This window comes from Stigmatopora argus, chromosome 14 (assembly GCF_051989625.1).
Source record: "Stigmatopora argus isolate UIUO_Sarg chromosome 14, RoL_Sarg_1.0, whole genome shotgun sequence".
Lineage (NCBI taxonomy): Eukaryota > Metazoa > Chordata > Actinopteri > Syngnathiformes > Syngnathidae > Stigmatopora > Stigmatopora argus.
The window spans coordinates 10,186,923-10,201,384 of record NC_135400.1 but is presented as its reverse complement, the minus strand read 5'-3'; the positions used below and the strand labels follow the sequence as shown (position 1 = coordinate 10,201,384).

Here is a 14,462-nt window from a genome sequence, read left to right as displayed (position 1 = left end):
TGAAATTATTTTGAAAAAAATGAGCCTGTTCCACCATTTGACACAGTGATGGGTTGATGGTTATCATAATTGAAAACACGAGAAGTTCTTAAGAAAGGATAATGGACAGGAAGTTGGCATTTCGGATTAATGATGACATGTGTGGGAAAGAGACGTGTGGTTGTGTTTAGTGAAAGCCACTTAACTTTTCTTTTGATGAACTTCCATCTCGACAAGAAAATGGATTTCCAGGAAACAAATACCAAGGAGGAACATTCTTCTATGGTCAGTATCATATTGTGTGTTTTCACACTGATGGGAAACATCCTTGAAGATTTGTGAGTTATTCTTCGTTGAATAGCTCTGAAATTTACAAAAATATTCATTAACATTCTGGAGATTCTGGTCTTCAATATTTACAAAAAAAAGTTTTAAACTTTGGTCTTTGAATTTTACACGTTCATGTCAGGTTTTTTATGAATGTAAACTGGCTTTAGTGGTTACAAAAATGTACATTTGACGGCTGAGTATAATTTCATGGTTGCAAGCCGGGTTGATAAAAAAAGGGGGGTGGTCGTAGATGAGGTTTCTGCATGCATGATCTTCAGGCGTGTTATCATCATCGGCTTTTGGCAGCTATCTGGCGACTCCACGCACTCACATCCAGACACACCCTGACCCTGTACAGACACTTTAAACACAGTAATGTAAATGAGAGCATAACCATCAAACAAACAGCAGGGTCTGATTAAAAGTTCATCAATTCATGTTCATAAGTTTGACGTGTAGTTTTTGCATAATTTCCTGACATTGATTTGTTTTTAAATTCCTATTAACTGACAACCTGATTACAGCGTACCCTCCCACTGTCGCAAAACAGCTCACTGCAACTCCAATGGATGAATAGATTTGATTGATATAAACCTATTTCACCATTTATAGTTGTTAATTCAATTAATATACATTTTCTTGATTTACATAATATTTTGGGAGTTTCTATAATTCATTCTAATCTTTGACAAAAAAATGAACCAAAATTAAGCATTGGTATTCATTTTCTGAACCACTTATCCTCACAAGGGTCGCAGGGGGTGCTGTAGCCCATCCCAAGTAACTACAAGCACCAGGCAGAGGACCAAACTGGGATCAAAACCTCAACAGCAGAACTGTGAGGCCGACGTGCTAACCACTAGGTCAGCGGGCTCAGGATTAGTATTGGCACATAAAATGTCCTTTTTGTTTCCCCCCCCCCCCCCCTGTAATATACAGAAGTTGCAATTTCAAAAATAAATCTTTCTCTGTATATAATATATTCTTGTTTACAGCTATTGCCAATTTTGTCTTTTGTAGTACTGTATATTGAAATCTTAACACTTAATATTATGTATTGACCACATTCTACCATCTACAAGTGCACCAGGCAAAATGTTAAAGAAAAGAAGAATTTTTACCAAGTTTAAAAAAAAACGTTCTAGATGGATCACAAATGGCTTAGAGAAAAGAAAATATCCAACGCTAACGTTAGAAGGAAAACCTATACATAAATTACAAGTCTTAAAATTTGACAAACTAACGCCCCCTGGAGGTGACCCTGCTGATTTTCCAGATGCACTGACCTCTTGTATCCAGTCCAAAAGCATTGTAAATTAAAGCCTGGCTTGACAAAAGCACATTTACGAAAGAAAGGTCGCCAAAGACATCAGAGTGTAACCCATCACAATAAATTTTATTTAACCAATCTGTCATGAGAAACAAAAAAAACCAAGCATAGTATTTGAAAACCGTTATTTAAAAAAAATTGTAGGACTGACCTTTTATTCAAAATCAATTGAGTTTAAATTGAAAGCTCCCCATCAGACAGTCTCGATTTGAGAACTACCAGCCATGTGAATTCATCGTAGCAGGGCCGCTTGCTTTGAGGCCGTGCTAGTCATAAGCGGCCAGCAGTTTCAAATCAAGAGCGAATGAGGGGGAGCCGGACTTTCCACAAAACCGTTATTCGGTCCACATTTGTGTGGTTTCATTAATGTATTTTTATGCAGGAAGCCATTGAGGAAAGTCCAGTTCATCCAGTTGCACCCATGTGTGTTTACATGATGACGCACGGTGAACGGCTCTTGGTGATTTTCATCAGAGGTTTTCCATCGTAAGCTTTCTGGATGCTGTCCATCACCTGGGGAAAAAAAAGGATAAAGGGAGAGGAGATAATTTGCTTATCTCAAGGGGTTGCTTTTATGGTGTATAGAGAATATTAGACCCTAATTCATGTATGGTATTGTGATTCTTTTTCTTTCTGTAATGAAACACCTATGAAAACTAGAATCATGAATAAATCTCTGTCATAATCCAAGCAAACAAACAAAAAACGTGACTTTATTCAGTACCAAGTGTTCAATTTCAAGTAATTCAGGCTTGTCAGCTGGAAACACGTGCAATGTTTGCACATTCTCACGGTGCTTTTGTGAGTGCTCGTTAAAAAAAAACTGAATGTTTATACAAGTCTCAATGTTTTTACGTTTGGAGTACATAAATAATAAAGTAATATTATTATTTACCATGCATATGTAAAGTGAACTTATTTATCACAGATACACATACACAATAATAAGGGCATACTACATAAACACATGTAATCTTGCTAAATATTTGTTTTGCTTGAATTAAACACTAAAAAGATTGTTTACACTATATTATGCGTCAAATCGACCCACAACAACAAGAATTGGTCGCCAATTTCTGTAGTTATTGTAATATAGTACTGTACCTGCACTGTGCACATTATGATGTGGCTTGAATGCTTTTAAGTTAATATAATATACAAGTATTACTCAGGATTGATTGCTAGCATCAGATATTGATACATGCATGAAAAAAATCGAGTTATAATGAATCACTACAGCATAAAGCTACTTACATCATCCTCATACGGGAATCCCCCGAGTTCCATCTTGGAGAAAATCAGTTGCCCGTTGATTTCAATCTCAAAGCTGGCTGCAAAATAAAAAGAGTACGACTTTTAATATCAGATCTAACGGCAATCCAAATTGACCCATTATTTATTTACCTCTGCGGCCCACGAAACCCGACACATCCGCATCAGGAAACTCGCCCTTTACGACTCGGGAGAGCTCCTGATAGCGGGGTTCGTAGCCTCAGTTGCCGCTGCAAGGCAGCGAGAAACTCGGTTAGCTCTTCGGTTAGCAATACACGACGACCGCAATGCGGTCGTGAATAATAGCGATTATAGAAATAACGCATAATCTTACCAGTATTCCACTCGTATTGTCACCACACCCATTTTTTTGATGGTTTTCTCGTGCTGTAGACAAAGACGTTTGCTTTTGGAACCGGGTTAGAACAAGTGGCGTGATGGGCACAGTAGCATATTATATAGTAAAGTCGCCACAAGGGGGCGGTGCTGTGGTGACGTAATGAAGAATGCGGAGGTCACGTGAGAGGATGCCTGTCATGGTCACGTTGACGTTTTGTAACGTCAAGTTATTGTGTAAAGTCAAGTTCAAGCTTAACTTTTTCCTTTTTTTAGACTTACTAAATTCATTCATTCATTTGCTGAACTGGTTTATCCTAATTAAGGTTGCGGGGGGTGCTGGAGCCTATCCCAGCTGACTCCAGGCCAGAGGCGGGGGACATCCTGAATCGGTGGTCAGCCGATCGCAGGGCACAAGGAGACGGACAACCATGCATACCCACCCATACGTGGGGGCAATTAAGACTGTCCAATCAGCCTACCATGCATGTTTTTGATATGTGGGAGGAACCCAGAGTACCCAGAGGAAACCCACACAGGCCCAGCGAAAACATGCAAATTCCACACAGGTGGACTGACCAGGATTTGAACCCAGGACCCCAGAGCCGTGAGGCCGTCGCGCTAACCACTGAGTCACCGGGCCGCCTAGTTACTAAATTTAGAATTATAATGATTAATTGTAGTATAAAAATAGCAAATTAATTAAAAAAACCTGTTTTGAAAGTTTTTTATTTATTTATTAAGAAACCAAACAATAGATTTTGGAAATGATGGCCAATTTGGCATGTTCATTTATAGACAAAAGTGTCAAATTTGCAATAAAGGTGGCCTGTCAACAAGCAGCTAATATGTGTGTATCCTTGCGTGTTGTCTTTTGTAGCGACCTTCAGACCTCCATAAAGGCATAAAAATGTGAATGTAAGGGTTTGGCTTAGTTAGTCTGTCTCACATTTCAAGAGCTAACATAACATGTTATGTGTGAATGGGGATAATAATACAAAACAATGGAGAAGGGTGACCTATCAGGAGGTAAATCAAAAGCGGGGTCTTTATTATGATATTCATGTATTGGGTTTATTTTTATTTATTTTACGTCAATTGAGTGCTGTGACTGGGTAAATGAATGTTAAGATGTGGGAATTCATGAGCACAAAGAGCTTGTTGTAATGTGTATTTTTCTTTCACATTAATATCAAATGGAAAATAAAAAATAAAAGGTTCACTTTCAACAAGGCCAATGAAGCTAAGGTGCTAAAATGAATATTAGACAATCACATTGCCAAAAAAGGTAGTATTTACTGAAAAGGCTGAATTGGGTTGTTTTCCAATAAAGCTAATGACTTCCAGTTTGCTGGCCATTCTTCACCACGGACTGCGGTCATTAAGAGTGAACGCAATACCTGACCAACCCCGATTTCCCAGTACGCTGCCTCAATTTCACCTGGGGTCACTTTCCATCAGGCACGTCCAACCAGAACTCACCCTCTGCAGCCAGGGTGAAGACTGGAGCAGCTTGAAGGAGCTGGAGGCCTTCATCAACTCCTATTTTGACTGCCATTCGGAGTGGAAAGCCTTGATTTCGCCTCCAACACCGCCCAGGCAGGAAAGCGCCGATGCCAACCCACGGTCAGGGGATCTTCTGCTCTCATCCATTGAGAGGAAACTCTCCAAATTGGACCTGCTGGAGGAGATTCGGGAGGATTTGGCAGAAGTCAGGAGGAGTCTGGAGCTCAGCTGGAAGCTCATCCTAGAGCTCAGAAGCAAAAAATGAACAAAAGTAAATGGCACTGAAGCCTAAAAGTCACTGTATAATTGGTATTTTATCCCAGCATACCAACAAATATATGACAATATGGTCATTTTTGTACAAACAAATGTTAATCACCAAATACTATGGCTCCAACTACATATTTTTCCAGCAGGGGTTGCTGCTGTTTCAGTAGTCCAAGGCAACTTGGCTTTTGACATGGTGCAGTGGAACACGCTTTATCATGATCAAAAATGACACAATATTATAACAAGAGCAGCTGCGAGCCATTAACAATGGTAGAAGCTTTCATTTGGGCTTGTGCGGTTACACATTTTTTCCCACACAAATTGAATTATACATAGAAAAGATGCATACATTAGTGTGTGGTTTTCCTAAAAGGACATAGTGTACTTCAAACATGCATTGTTGTCAGACTGTACTGTAAAAAGAGCTTGTAAGTGAGCCACTTTAAAATATTCACATTTCAATGCAAGAATCCATTGAGTGAATCCAGTCATCAATCAATCTGCTCCAATAACATTTCTTACTGTCATTGTCATTGACAAAATGGATTGGACATCTCGCTTTGTCAGTGGCAGGGACGGAGTTAAAATTGCTAAAATAAGTGCAACCAACAATATGGACAACACTCTTCTCCCCCAAATCACATCAGTGTGCCCACCCACTTCTAGCACAACCCCTTCCCTCTTAAAAGTGGTCCGAATGCCCAGACCAAGTTTAGGTTGGCTTCATCTGCCCTAAATGATGAAAAATTACCCCTTTACACTATTTTAGATTTAACAACAGACAATTCGGTGAACATGTGTTATAACAGAATCGCCCCCAAAAAGTTTGAGCCATGCCTGAAACAGGAAAGCAATTCAGTGGACCAGTAAGTGGAAGTGGTAAATTCCAGTGTATTCCCATACAATTTGCTCAAATGAGCCCCAAGTAAATAAGCGGGGCCGTACATTGACTGTGTATGTATACTGATACGGCATCAACGTTTATTTTTAGGACTCACAGTGACAGAAGGTGTACAAGGGCATGTTCTTTGCCCATTATGCTTACATTTTCTTTGAATCAGAAGTCAATGAAGGCTGTAGTGCAAGTAAACTGAACCACAACAGATCCGAACAGGAATGCTAATTTGGGAATGTCTGGCAGTCACAGCAGTGGGAACAATTTTGCCGGAATGCTGGTGCAACGGTTTTAATTCCGAGCGTCTCACACACACAAACTTGATGGTGCTGTCACAAGAAAATGAGATAGATTTGTCTTTAGCACCTGGGCAACACCCCCCCTTCCACGCTCTCCCTACCTCGGTCTGCCATGGAGTGCTCGCCATCAATCCGTGGGAGGGAAAAAAACTCAAGGGCAAAGTTCAGGAAACAATTAAGTGAAATAAGCGGCCTGTGACCTAGCAAACAGCGTGAACGTCGCTAAGTCATTACGTTGACGGGCGGAAGGAAGCCTTGTGAATGCTGACATAGCAATTTACTATTTCCATGTCACTATTAATGTAACACAATGTCCTTGGTGAAGGTCATTTCTAAACATTTAAACTTGAACAAGCTCAGGTAGTAGAAATGTGTAAATCATGAAATATAGTTTAGTTTCCTATTCATACAAATATGCAACCCGAATGGAAACTGGTAAAAATCTGCAATACAGGGATCTTTTTTTAATTTATTTTTTTACCCCTTCCTCTTCTAGACCAAAAATTAATACACGGCAAATATAACTGAACACAAAAGAGAGCAATGCTATTCTACCCAAAATATTTGATTTCATATTGTACATACATGTAGCATGCATATATAAAAAATATCTTTATGGTTGAGTGAAAGACATAAAAAACATGTATTTAAGTATAGCACTTGTGTTATGTAACACGAGTGTGAGCTGTGGCCAACAGCAGCTTCTGTGTGAGTGTGCTTACTGTGTTTTACAGTTTCCCCAATGCTCATAAATAACTAAAATGTCTTTTGGTTAACAGTACAATTTGAAAACAATTGGTAATTGGCACTGGTCACCAAAACAATAAAATAAAAAATATTTTTTTTTAAACCAAACATTCACCACAGTTCCTCAGATTACTCAAGCCTGGCCAAGAAAATAAATCAAAACGGAAGAAACGTTAGCCAACTGGTTCTTGCCCAGACATCCCAACTCAAGTATCAGATGCTATAGTGGTCCTCATTGGCCACTTTTATAAGATAACGCAGTGACTGTCATTCTACTTCAAAGTCACGATGCGCATAGTTGAGTGAAATAGATACAAAACTTTATTGACATGCACATGGTGTGCCAATAGGAATGTGCAGCATCTGGAAAATCAGATAATGGGAAGAAGAAGGGGTGACGAATGAATACAAATGGAGTTTGAAAAACACACCCCTGGATGCACACTGATATTTTTCACCCATTATCTATGGCATTTGTCAACACGTGCGCACACTCACCAAGACACACAAAACTGCCACAAACACATCAGTGATTTAATATCCAGTCGTTTTGGAGATTATCCGCAAGTGTGATGGAAACATTGCCTCTTTGCCTAACCTTTATTTAATTTTGTTCCCCTTAAGGGCTAATGCATGACTATCAAACTGACCCAAGCATGTGTTTTACATATCTAAGAAGAAAAAACTAAAAACATAATCGTATTATACATTTTTTGTCCGCAAGACAGAGCAATAAATTGCTCAAAAACAGTTAGTCTTTATCTCTCTCCTCTATTAAAAATCTCAGTTGGTAAGAAAATATTTGAATGAAAAACATTCATTCATCCCAACGTTAAACTATCAAAGAAAACAAAACAGTATGAGGATATGACGCATGACGTAATTTCAGATTATTGCTTTGGAAGCTCATAAACTGAGCATCCTCTGAATGGAAGATTTACGTGAATGTTGGCAAGCGGTTCCATCTCAGAGAGACCAAATTAGTCCCAATTATCATGAATATCACATTAAAGTATGGTAACTCCATTGTAAAATTTTGCAAGCACATCTGCTCCGTGAATCTGGATAGACTGCTTTTATTTTTGAGGATGTTCTCTTAAAAGCATTGTCTGAAGCATCCGCCAGGAATATGTCGCTTTTTAAGGCTTGAGCCTGGCAGACATTTTGGATCAAGCCTGGTTCCAATAGAAATCTCTGTAAACACATCTCATTGCGCAAGAATATAGCCCTTTAGGGACCAATTTCCTCACAGTAGGGCACTCCAAACCTACGCTCTCCTTGCCTATAATCTCAGTTGAATGAATATCCAGGACCACTTTCAAGGCACTTGCAAAGTCAGGCTGTCAGAATGCACTGTGCAATAATTATACCACCCAGAACCACCAAGTAACCTCAAGTGTCTTAAACACCTTTTAGCGTTTTTCCATTAGCTTCTAACAAGTAGCAACTATTTGCTTGTTTGGGGAATTGGTCAGTGCGATTGGACTAATTGACCATGTGTCCATTGCATGGCACCTATTTCAAGTTTAGTTTAAAAAAAGTGCTGTCTCATGTTAATAGGATTTTTACAGTCTAATAAGATGCATGTCTTTTGCTGTAAAGATCATTGTATAGTTAAATGAGACTTAAATGTAAACAAATACTGTTTTCTTGTCAGATTTGGTAGGTGTGGCTAATAGTCTTATATTGATTTTTAATATACTTTATTACAGTAATATAAAATTACAGTAATAGTCTGAATTGTTTGCCTTCCAATCTCTGGACACAATGAGACAAACAACTATTTAGGCTCACATTTATACGTAAGGACAATATAGAGCACAGGTGTCAAAGTTGCGGACCGTGTGCCAAATCTGGCCCACCGCATCATTTTGTGTGGCCCGAGAAAGTAAATGATGAGAGCCAACTTTCTGTTTTATGATGAAATTCAAATGAAGATTGTAGATTATTTCCTGTGTTTCCTAATTTGAAATCAATAATTGCAAAAAAATTGTACTAACTTGAATGTCCAAAAATGATCTATTGATTAGCACGATCGAGAAAGCTGTCAATTTATTAATCGATTAATTTTGGCAGCCTAGTTGGAAGACATAACGGCCCTCTGGATGTAATCGAAACTACCACGTGGCCCGCGACAAAAAATGAGTTTGACACCCCTGATTTAGAGTGTTCAACCAGCCTACCAAGCGTGTTTGGGGATTTTGGAGGAAACCGGAGTACCCGAAAAAAACCCACGCAGGCAAGGGGAGAGCGTGCAAACTCCACACAGTATGGTTGCAATCCACCGGGGATAGAACCCTTGATCTCAGAACTGTGAGGCGACTGTTTCATCCACTCAACCACCTGTATTGCCTATGTAGTTAGTTACTCAATGTTTTATGATGACAATAATCTTGTCCGGAAACGGACGCATTCACTTGACATGATTTCCAATGCAGGGCCATTCTAATGTCAACTTTTGCCCTGGAGGGACTCGAGTTCAAAGTTCAAAAACTGAAGAGGCATAAATAAAAAAGGCCTGGGAAGCATTCATATAAGCGTCTGTTTTAAATGAACACTTAAAATACGGAGAGAAAGACTATCGGTATCATAATTCTACAATGGGAGCTCATTCATCGTGGGATTGCAGCCCATCTTCTTTGAAGGCCTGACACCACAGCGGTGTATTGAGGAGAGGAGCCCAGCCATGAATAAGACAGCGTAAAGACGCCCTGCTGGGATAATCCCCCCCGCCTCCTTGGCGTGTCTGGCTAACATCCTCGCGGTTTGTAATGTCCTTGGTTCGTATTCATTCGCTACGGATGAGCGCGACTGTCTCTTCTGTTGTCACTGGGAAGCACAACTCTGGCTTCCAGACCATTATATAACCATTTGCAGGTGAAAGCGCTACTCATCTTGGCCCATGCTTCAATCCTCTTGCCAGGGGCCCTGCAATGCATGCTGGGTGAAACCAAAGAAGAAGAAATGGCTGGATTTCATTTGCGTGGTGTTCCAAGTGGCAGCAGGTGAAGACTTTTTTTTTTATGTGAAGATGCCCAACATCTGGATTTTATAAGCACATCGCGATCACTAAGACATTCCTTGGATTTCTCTAGTTTTGCTGATGCAATATGGTGAATACATTTTTGTGTCTGTTTGAGAGAATTTGATGAGCTGAATAATAATCTGCGATGCAATAACAAAGCTGTGTGTATAGTTTTATATGATCTAATTCATTTAACTATAATTTCAATTGTATGTACGTTAAATTTGATTGACTTTTCCAAGTTTTCATGATATTTTTAGTATAGCATCATATTGTTTTACTATGTTATTTAATCTATTGCCATTTTATGAAATGTGTGCCATTCTATTAAATATTCTTTTAAGTCACAATGGGTTTTTCACCTTTATTTGGTTTTATTCGAGCCAAAAAATGATATATTATGAGCTAATGTATTATTTCAAGGTCGTCAGACTCGGGTTGGTTCGCGGGCCGCGTTAACGTCAACTCGATTTCATGTGGATTAAAAGAACTGGATTAAAATCCCTGAATATTCAGTTTTTTTTATAGATCTAAAACAATGTTTATTTTAGCTTTTTTTTTTAAATATATTTTTAGATTTTACAAAATGATTTTTGAACAAAAAACAGAAAAAAATGATTAAAAAATTACAATTATTGATTTAAGGGGGAAAATCAGAAAATGCAATATACATCTATACTCTTAATTTTAATTCGATCCTAAAACAGAAAGTCGGCACTCATGATTTACTTTCCCGGGCCACACAAAATGATGCGGCGGGCCAGATTTGGCCCCCGGGCCCCCACTTTGACACGTGTATTATTCAAATGACCAGAGTCGTTTATTTTAAATGATAATTATGATCGAACTGTATTCAAGTTAAACCAAACAGCCAATTGGTGAGTACCTAATTAAATAAACGGCCTTTCACGCAATTCAATTTTCTACTGTCATGACACTCAAAGCACTTAAACACTGTCTCCTCAGTCACCTACTCATGATGGGACTAGCATCCTGCTCAAAGGGTGCTTGAACTCGGTCAAATGAGCAGTAGATCAAATCACCAAACTCTGGGTTGGGGGACGACTCCGCTACCACCTGAGCCATGCCACCCCCAAGTGACCAGTTTACTATATCGTAGGGTGTCAGGAAGTGGCTGGGGGTCAATCAGAGGTGCCCATAGGGCCGATGATCTCAGAGGAGCAAGGTCGGAAGTGAAAGGCGTCCTTCAGGGATCAATAAGGGATCTTGGCCGTGTAACTAAATCACTCTCTCTGCAGTTGCTGGTGCCAGTGGGGGTGGGATGGGCTATGTGTGTAGTAGTGGTCGCTGCTAGGTCAGCAGAAAACACAGTCAGAGAGGTTGCTGTGTCAATGGCGAAGCACATGCCAACTGTTAGGATTTGATCATTTCCCATTTGAAACACTACTAGCATATGAAAAGTCCCTGTCACTGTTACTGAAAAATGCTCAGTTTGTAAAATGGGGCTTCAAAATGGTGAAAAATTCAACCTTTCTGTTCCATCTATAACTCTATGGGAGTGTCAAATTCTGGCTGCATTTTTTATTTCTCCTTTTCCACCTCTTTTACTCATCCACCTTTCTCTACTTACTACGCTAAAAATGGCCAGTCTGTTATTAGCCACTTTGGCATTGAAAGTTCATGTTTCAGTCCAAAAGACACCCAATCCATTTGGACTGTGTGAGTGCTTTTGGAACCACTACAAATTTCAACATATACGTACAGACGCTCCCCTACTTACGAACGCAATTGGTTCCGAGCGATTGTTCATAAGTTGAATTTGTTTGTAAGTTGATTCAGTGCTATATTTTGTATTATAATTTATGTTTAAGGCTGATATAAGTATATTGAAGGTTTATATAAGTGCATTTGTATGTTTAAGGCTTGTATAAGTAACACGCATTGGTTTGTACTGAAAAAAAAACATTTAATAAAATGGAGAGAATATGTACAGTACTGTAGAGAGATTTATGTATTAGAAACTGAAACTTACAGAAGTCACAGTGGTCCAGTGGCAAAGACAATGGGTCAGAACATCAGGTGGACTTGAGTTCAATTCCTCTCTTTGCAATTCTCAAATTGTTTATTGAGGTAATGAAAAGGATAGATATAACTTCTAATCACATCATTTCAGAAGTCACTGTGGTCCAGTGGCAAAGACAATGGGTCAAAATTTAAGGTGGACACAAGTTCAAATCAGGAGTGAGTTCAATTCCACTCTTTGCAATTCTCAAATTGTTTATTGAGGTAATGAAAAGGATAGATATAACTTCCAATCACATCATTTCAGAAGTCACTGTGGTCCAGTGGCAAAGACAATGGGTCAGAACTTCAGGTGGACTCAAGTTCAAATCAGGAGTGAGTTCAATTCCACTCTTTGCAATTCTCAAATTGTTTATTGAGGTAATGAAGAGGATGAATATGACTTCCAATCACATCATTTCAGAAGTCACTGTGGTCCAGTGGCAAAGTCAATGGGTCAAAATTTAAGGTGGACACAAGTTCAAATCAGGAGTGAGTTCAATTCCACTCTTTGCAAATCTCAAATTGTTTATTTGGTAATGAAGAGGATAAATATAACTTCCAATCACATGATTTCAGAAGTCACTGTGGTCCAGTGGCAAAGACAATGGGTCAAAATTTAAGGTGGGCACAAGTTCAAATCAGGAGTGAGTTCAATTCCTCTCTTTGCAATTCTCAAATTGTTTATTGAGGTAATGAAGAGGATGAATATGACTTCCAATCACATCATTTCAGAAGTCACCGTGTTCCAGTGGCAAAGACAATGGGTCAAAATTTAAGGTGGACACAAGTTCAAATCAGGAGTGAGTTCAATTCCACTCTTTGCAATTCTCAAATTGTTTATTTGGTAATGAAAAGATAAATATAACTTCCAATCACATCATTTCAGAAGTCACTGTGGTCCAGTGGCAAAGACAATGGGTCAAAATTTAAGGTGGACACAAGTTCAAATCAGGAGTGAGTTCAATTCCATTCTTTGCAATTCTCAAATTGTTTATTGAGGTAATGAAGAGGATGAATATAACTTCCAATCACATCATTTCAGAAATCACTGTGGTCCAGTGGCAAAGACAATGGGTCAAAAATTAAGGTGGACACAAGTTCAAATCAGGAGTGAGTTCAATTCCACTCTTTGCAATTCTCAAATTGTTTATTTGGTAATGAAAAGGATAAATATAACTTCCAATCTCATCATTTCAGAAGTCACTGTGGTCCAGTGGCAAAGACAATGGGTCAAAATTTAAGGTGGACACAAGTTCAAATCAGGAGTGAGTTCAATTCCACTCTTTGCAATTCTCAAATTGTTTATTTGGTAATGAAAAGGATAAATATAACTTCCAATCTCATCATTTCAGAAGTCACTGTGGTCCAGTGGCAAAGACAATGGGTCAAAAATTAAGGTGGACACAAGTTCAAATCAGGAGTGAGTTCAATTCCACTCTGCAATTCTCAAATTGTTTATTTGGTAATGAAAAGGATAAATATAACTTCCAATCACATCATTTCTGAAGTCACTGTGGTCCAGTGGCAAAGACAATGGGTCAAAAATTAAGGTGGACACACGTTCAAATCAGGAGTGAGTTCAATTCCACTCTTTGCAATTCTCAAATTGTTTATTTGGTAATGAAAAGGATAAATATAACTTCCAATCACATCATTTCAGAAGTCACTGTGGTCCAGTGGCAAAGACAATGGGTCAAAAATTAAGGTGGACACAAGTTCAAATCAGGAGTGAGTTCAATTCCACTCTGCAATTCTCAAATTGTTTATTTGGTAATGAAAAGGATAAATATAACTTCCAATCACATCATCTCAGAAGTCACTGTGGTCCAGTGGCAAAGACAATGGGTCAAAATTTAAGGTGGACACAAGTTCAAATCAGGAGTGAGTTCAATTCCACTCTTTGCAATTCTCAAATTGTTTATTTGGTAATGAAAAGGATAAATATAACTTCCAATCATGTATAGGCGGGCCGCCTCGTGGTGTAGTGGGTTAGTCACCTGCCTGCGACGTGGGTGTCGAGGGTTCACGTCCCGGTGTCGCCAGTCAACGACTGTATGGTGTCGGCAGTCGGCCGAAGGCCGACTGTCGAACACCACCAGGAACCCCCCCCCCTCCCAACTGTCTTCCGGTCAGCCGAAGGCTGACCGGAAATATTGTTTTGCTGAAAAAAAATGACTAAGTCTTTATTTGAATGAAAAAAGGATTACCCATTTACTGAACTACTAGTGTAGTGATTAGTCAAACGAGAGCGGGATTCGAACCCCATTTCCCACATGGCAGTCAAATCCACTAACTTGAGGTCTGTCTGACCCATTGTCTTTGCCACTGGACCACAGTGACTTCTGAAATGAGATGATTGGAAGTTATATTTATCATTTTCATCACCTCAATAAACAATTTGAGATTTGCAAAGAGTGGACTTGAACTCACTCCAGATTTGAACTTGTG

General features: G+C 39.1%; 2 protein-coding genes across 3 annotated transcripts in view; both read right to left on the bottom strand.

Moving 5' to 3' along the window:
- Nucleotides 1-1,686: 1,686 nt before the first annotated feature.
- Nucleotides 1,687-3,414, bottom strand: LOC144088617 (migration and invasion enhancer 1-like). Its single transcript, XM_077619129.1, has 4 exons — nucleotides 3,246-3,414; nucleotides 3,044-3,141; nucleotides 2,894-2,970; nucleotides 1,687-2,152 (listed from the first exon to the last, which is right to left on the bottom strand). The coding sequence occupies exons 1-4, from the start codon at nucleotides 3,275-3,277 to the stop codon at nucleotides 2,069-2,071; spliced, it is 291 nt and encodes a 96-aa protein (XP_077475255.1). The 5' UTR covers nucleotides 3,278-3,414; the 3' UTR covers nucleotides 1,687-2,068.
- Nucleotides 3,415-4,177: 763 nt separating this feature from the next.
- LOC144088616 (uncharacterized) overlaps nucleotides 4,178-14,462 on the bottom strand; it is a 197,907-nt gene continuing 187,622 nt past the window's right edge. The window contains exon 3 of one of the 2 annotated variants that reach the window (XM_077619126.1): nucleotides 4,178-5,000. In XM_077619126.1, the coding sequence (XP_077475252.1) occupies nucleotides 4,790-5,000 (211 nt within the window). In that variant the 3' untranslated portion in view covers nucleotides 4,178-4,789. The remainder of the gene's footprint in view (nucleotides 5,001-14,462) is intronic. The other variant, XM_077619127.1, reaches the window with a different exon arrangement.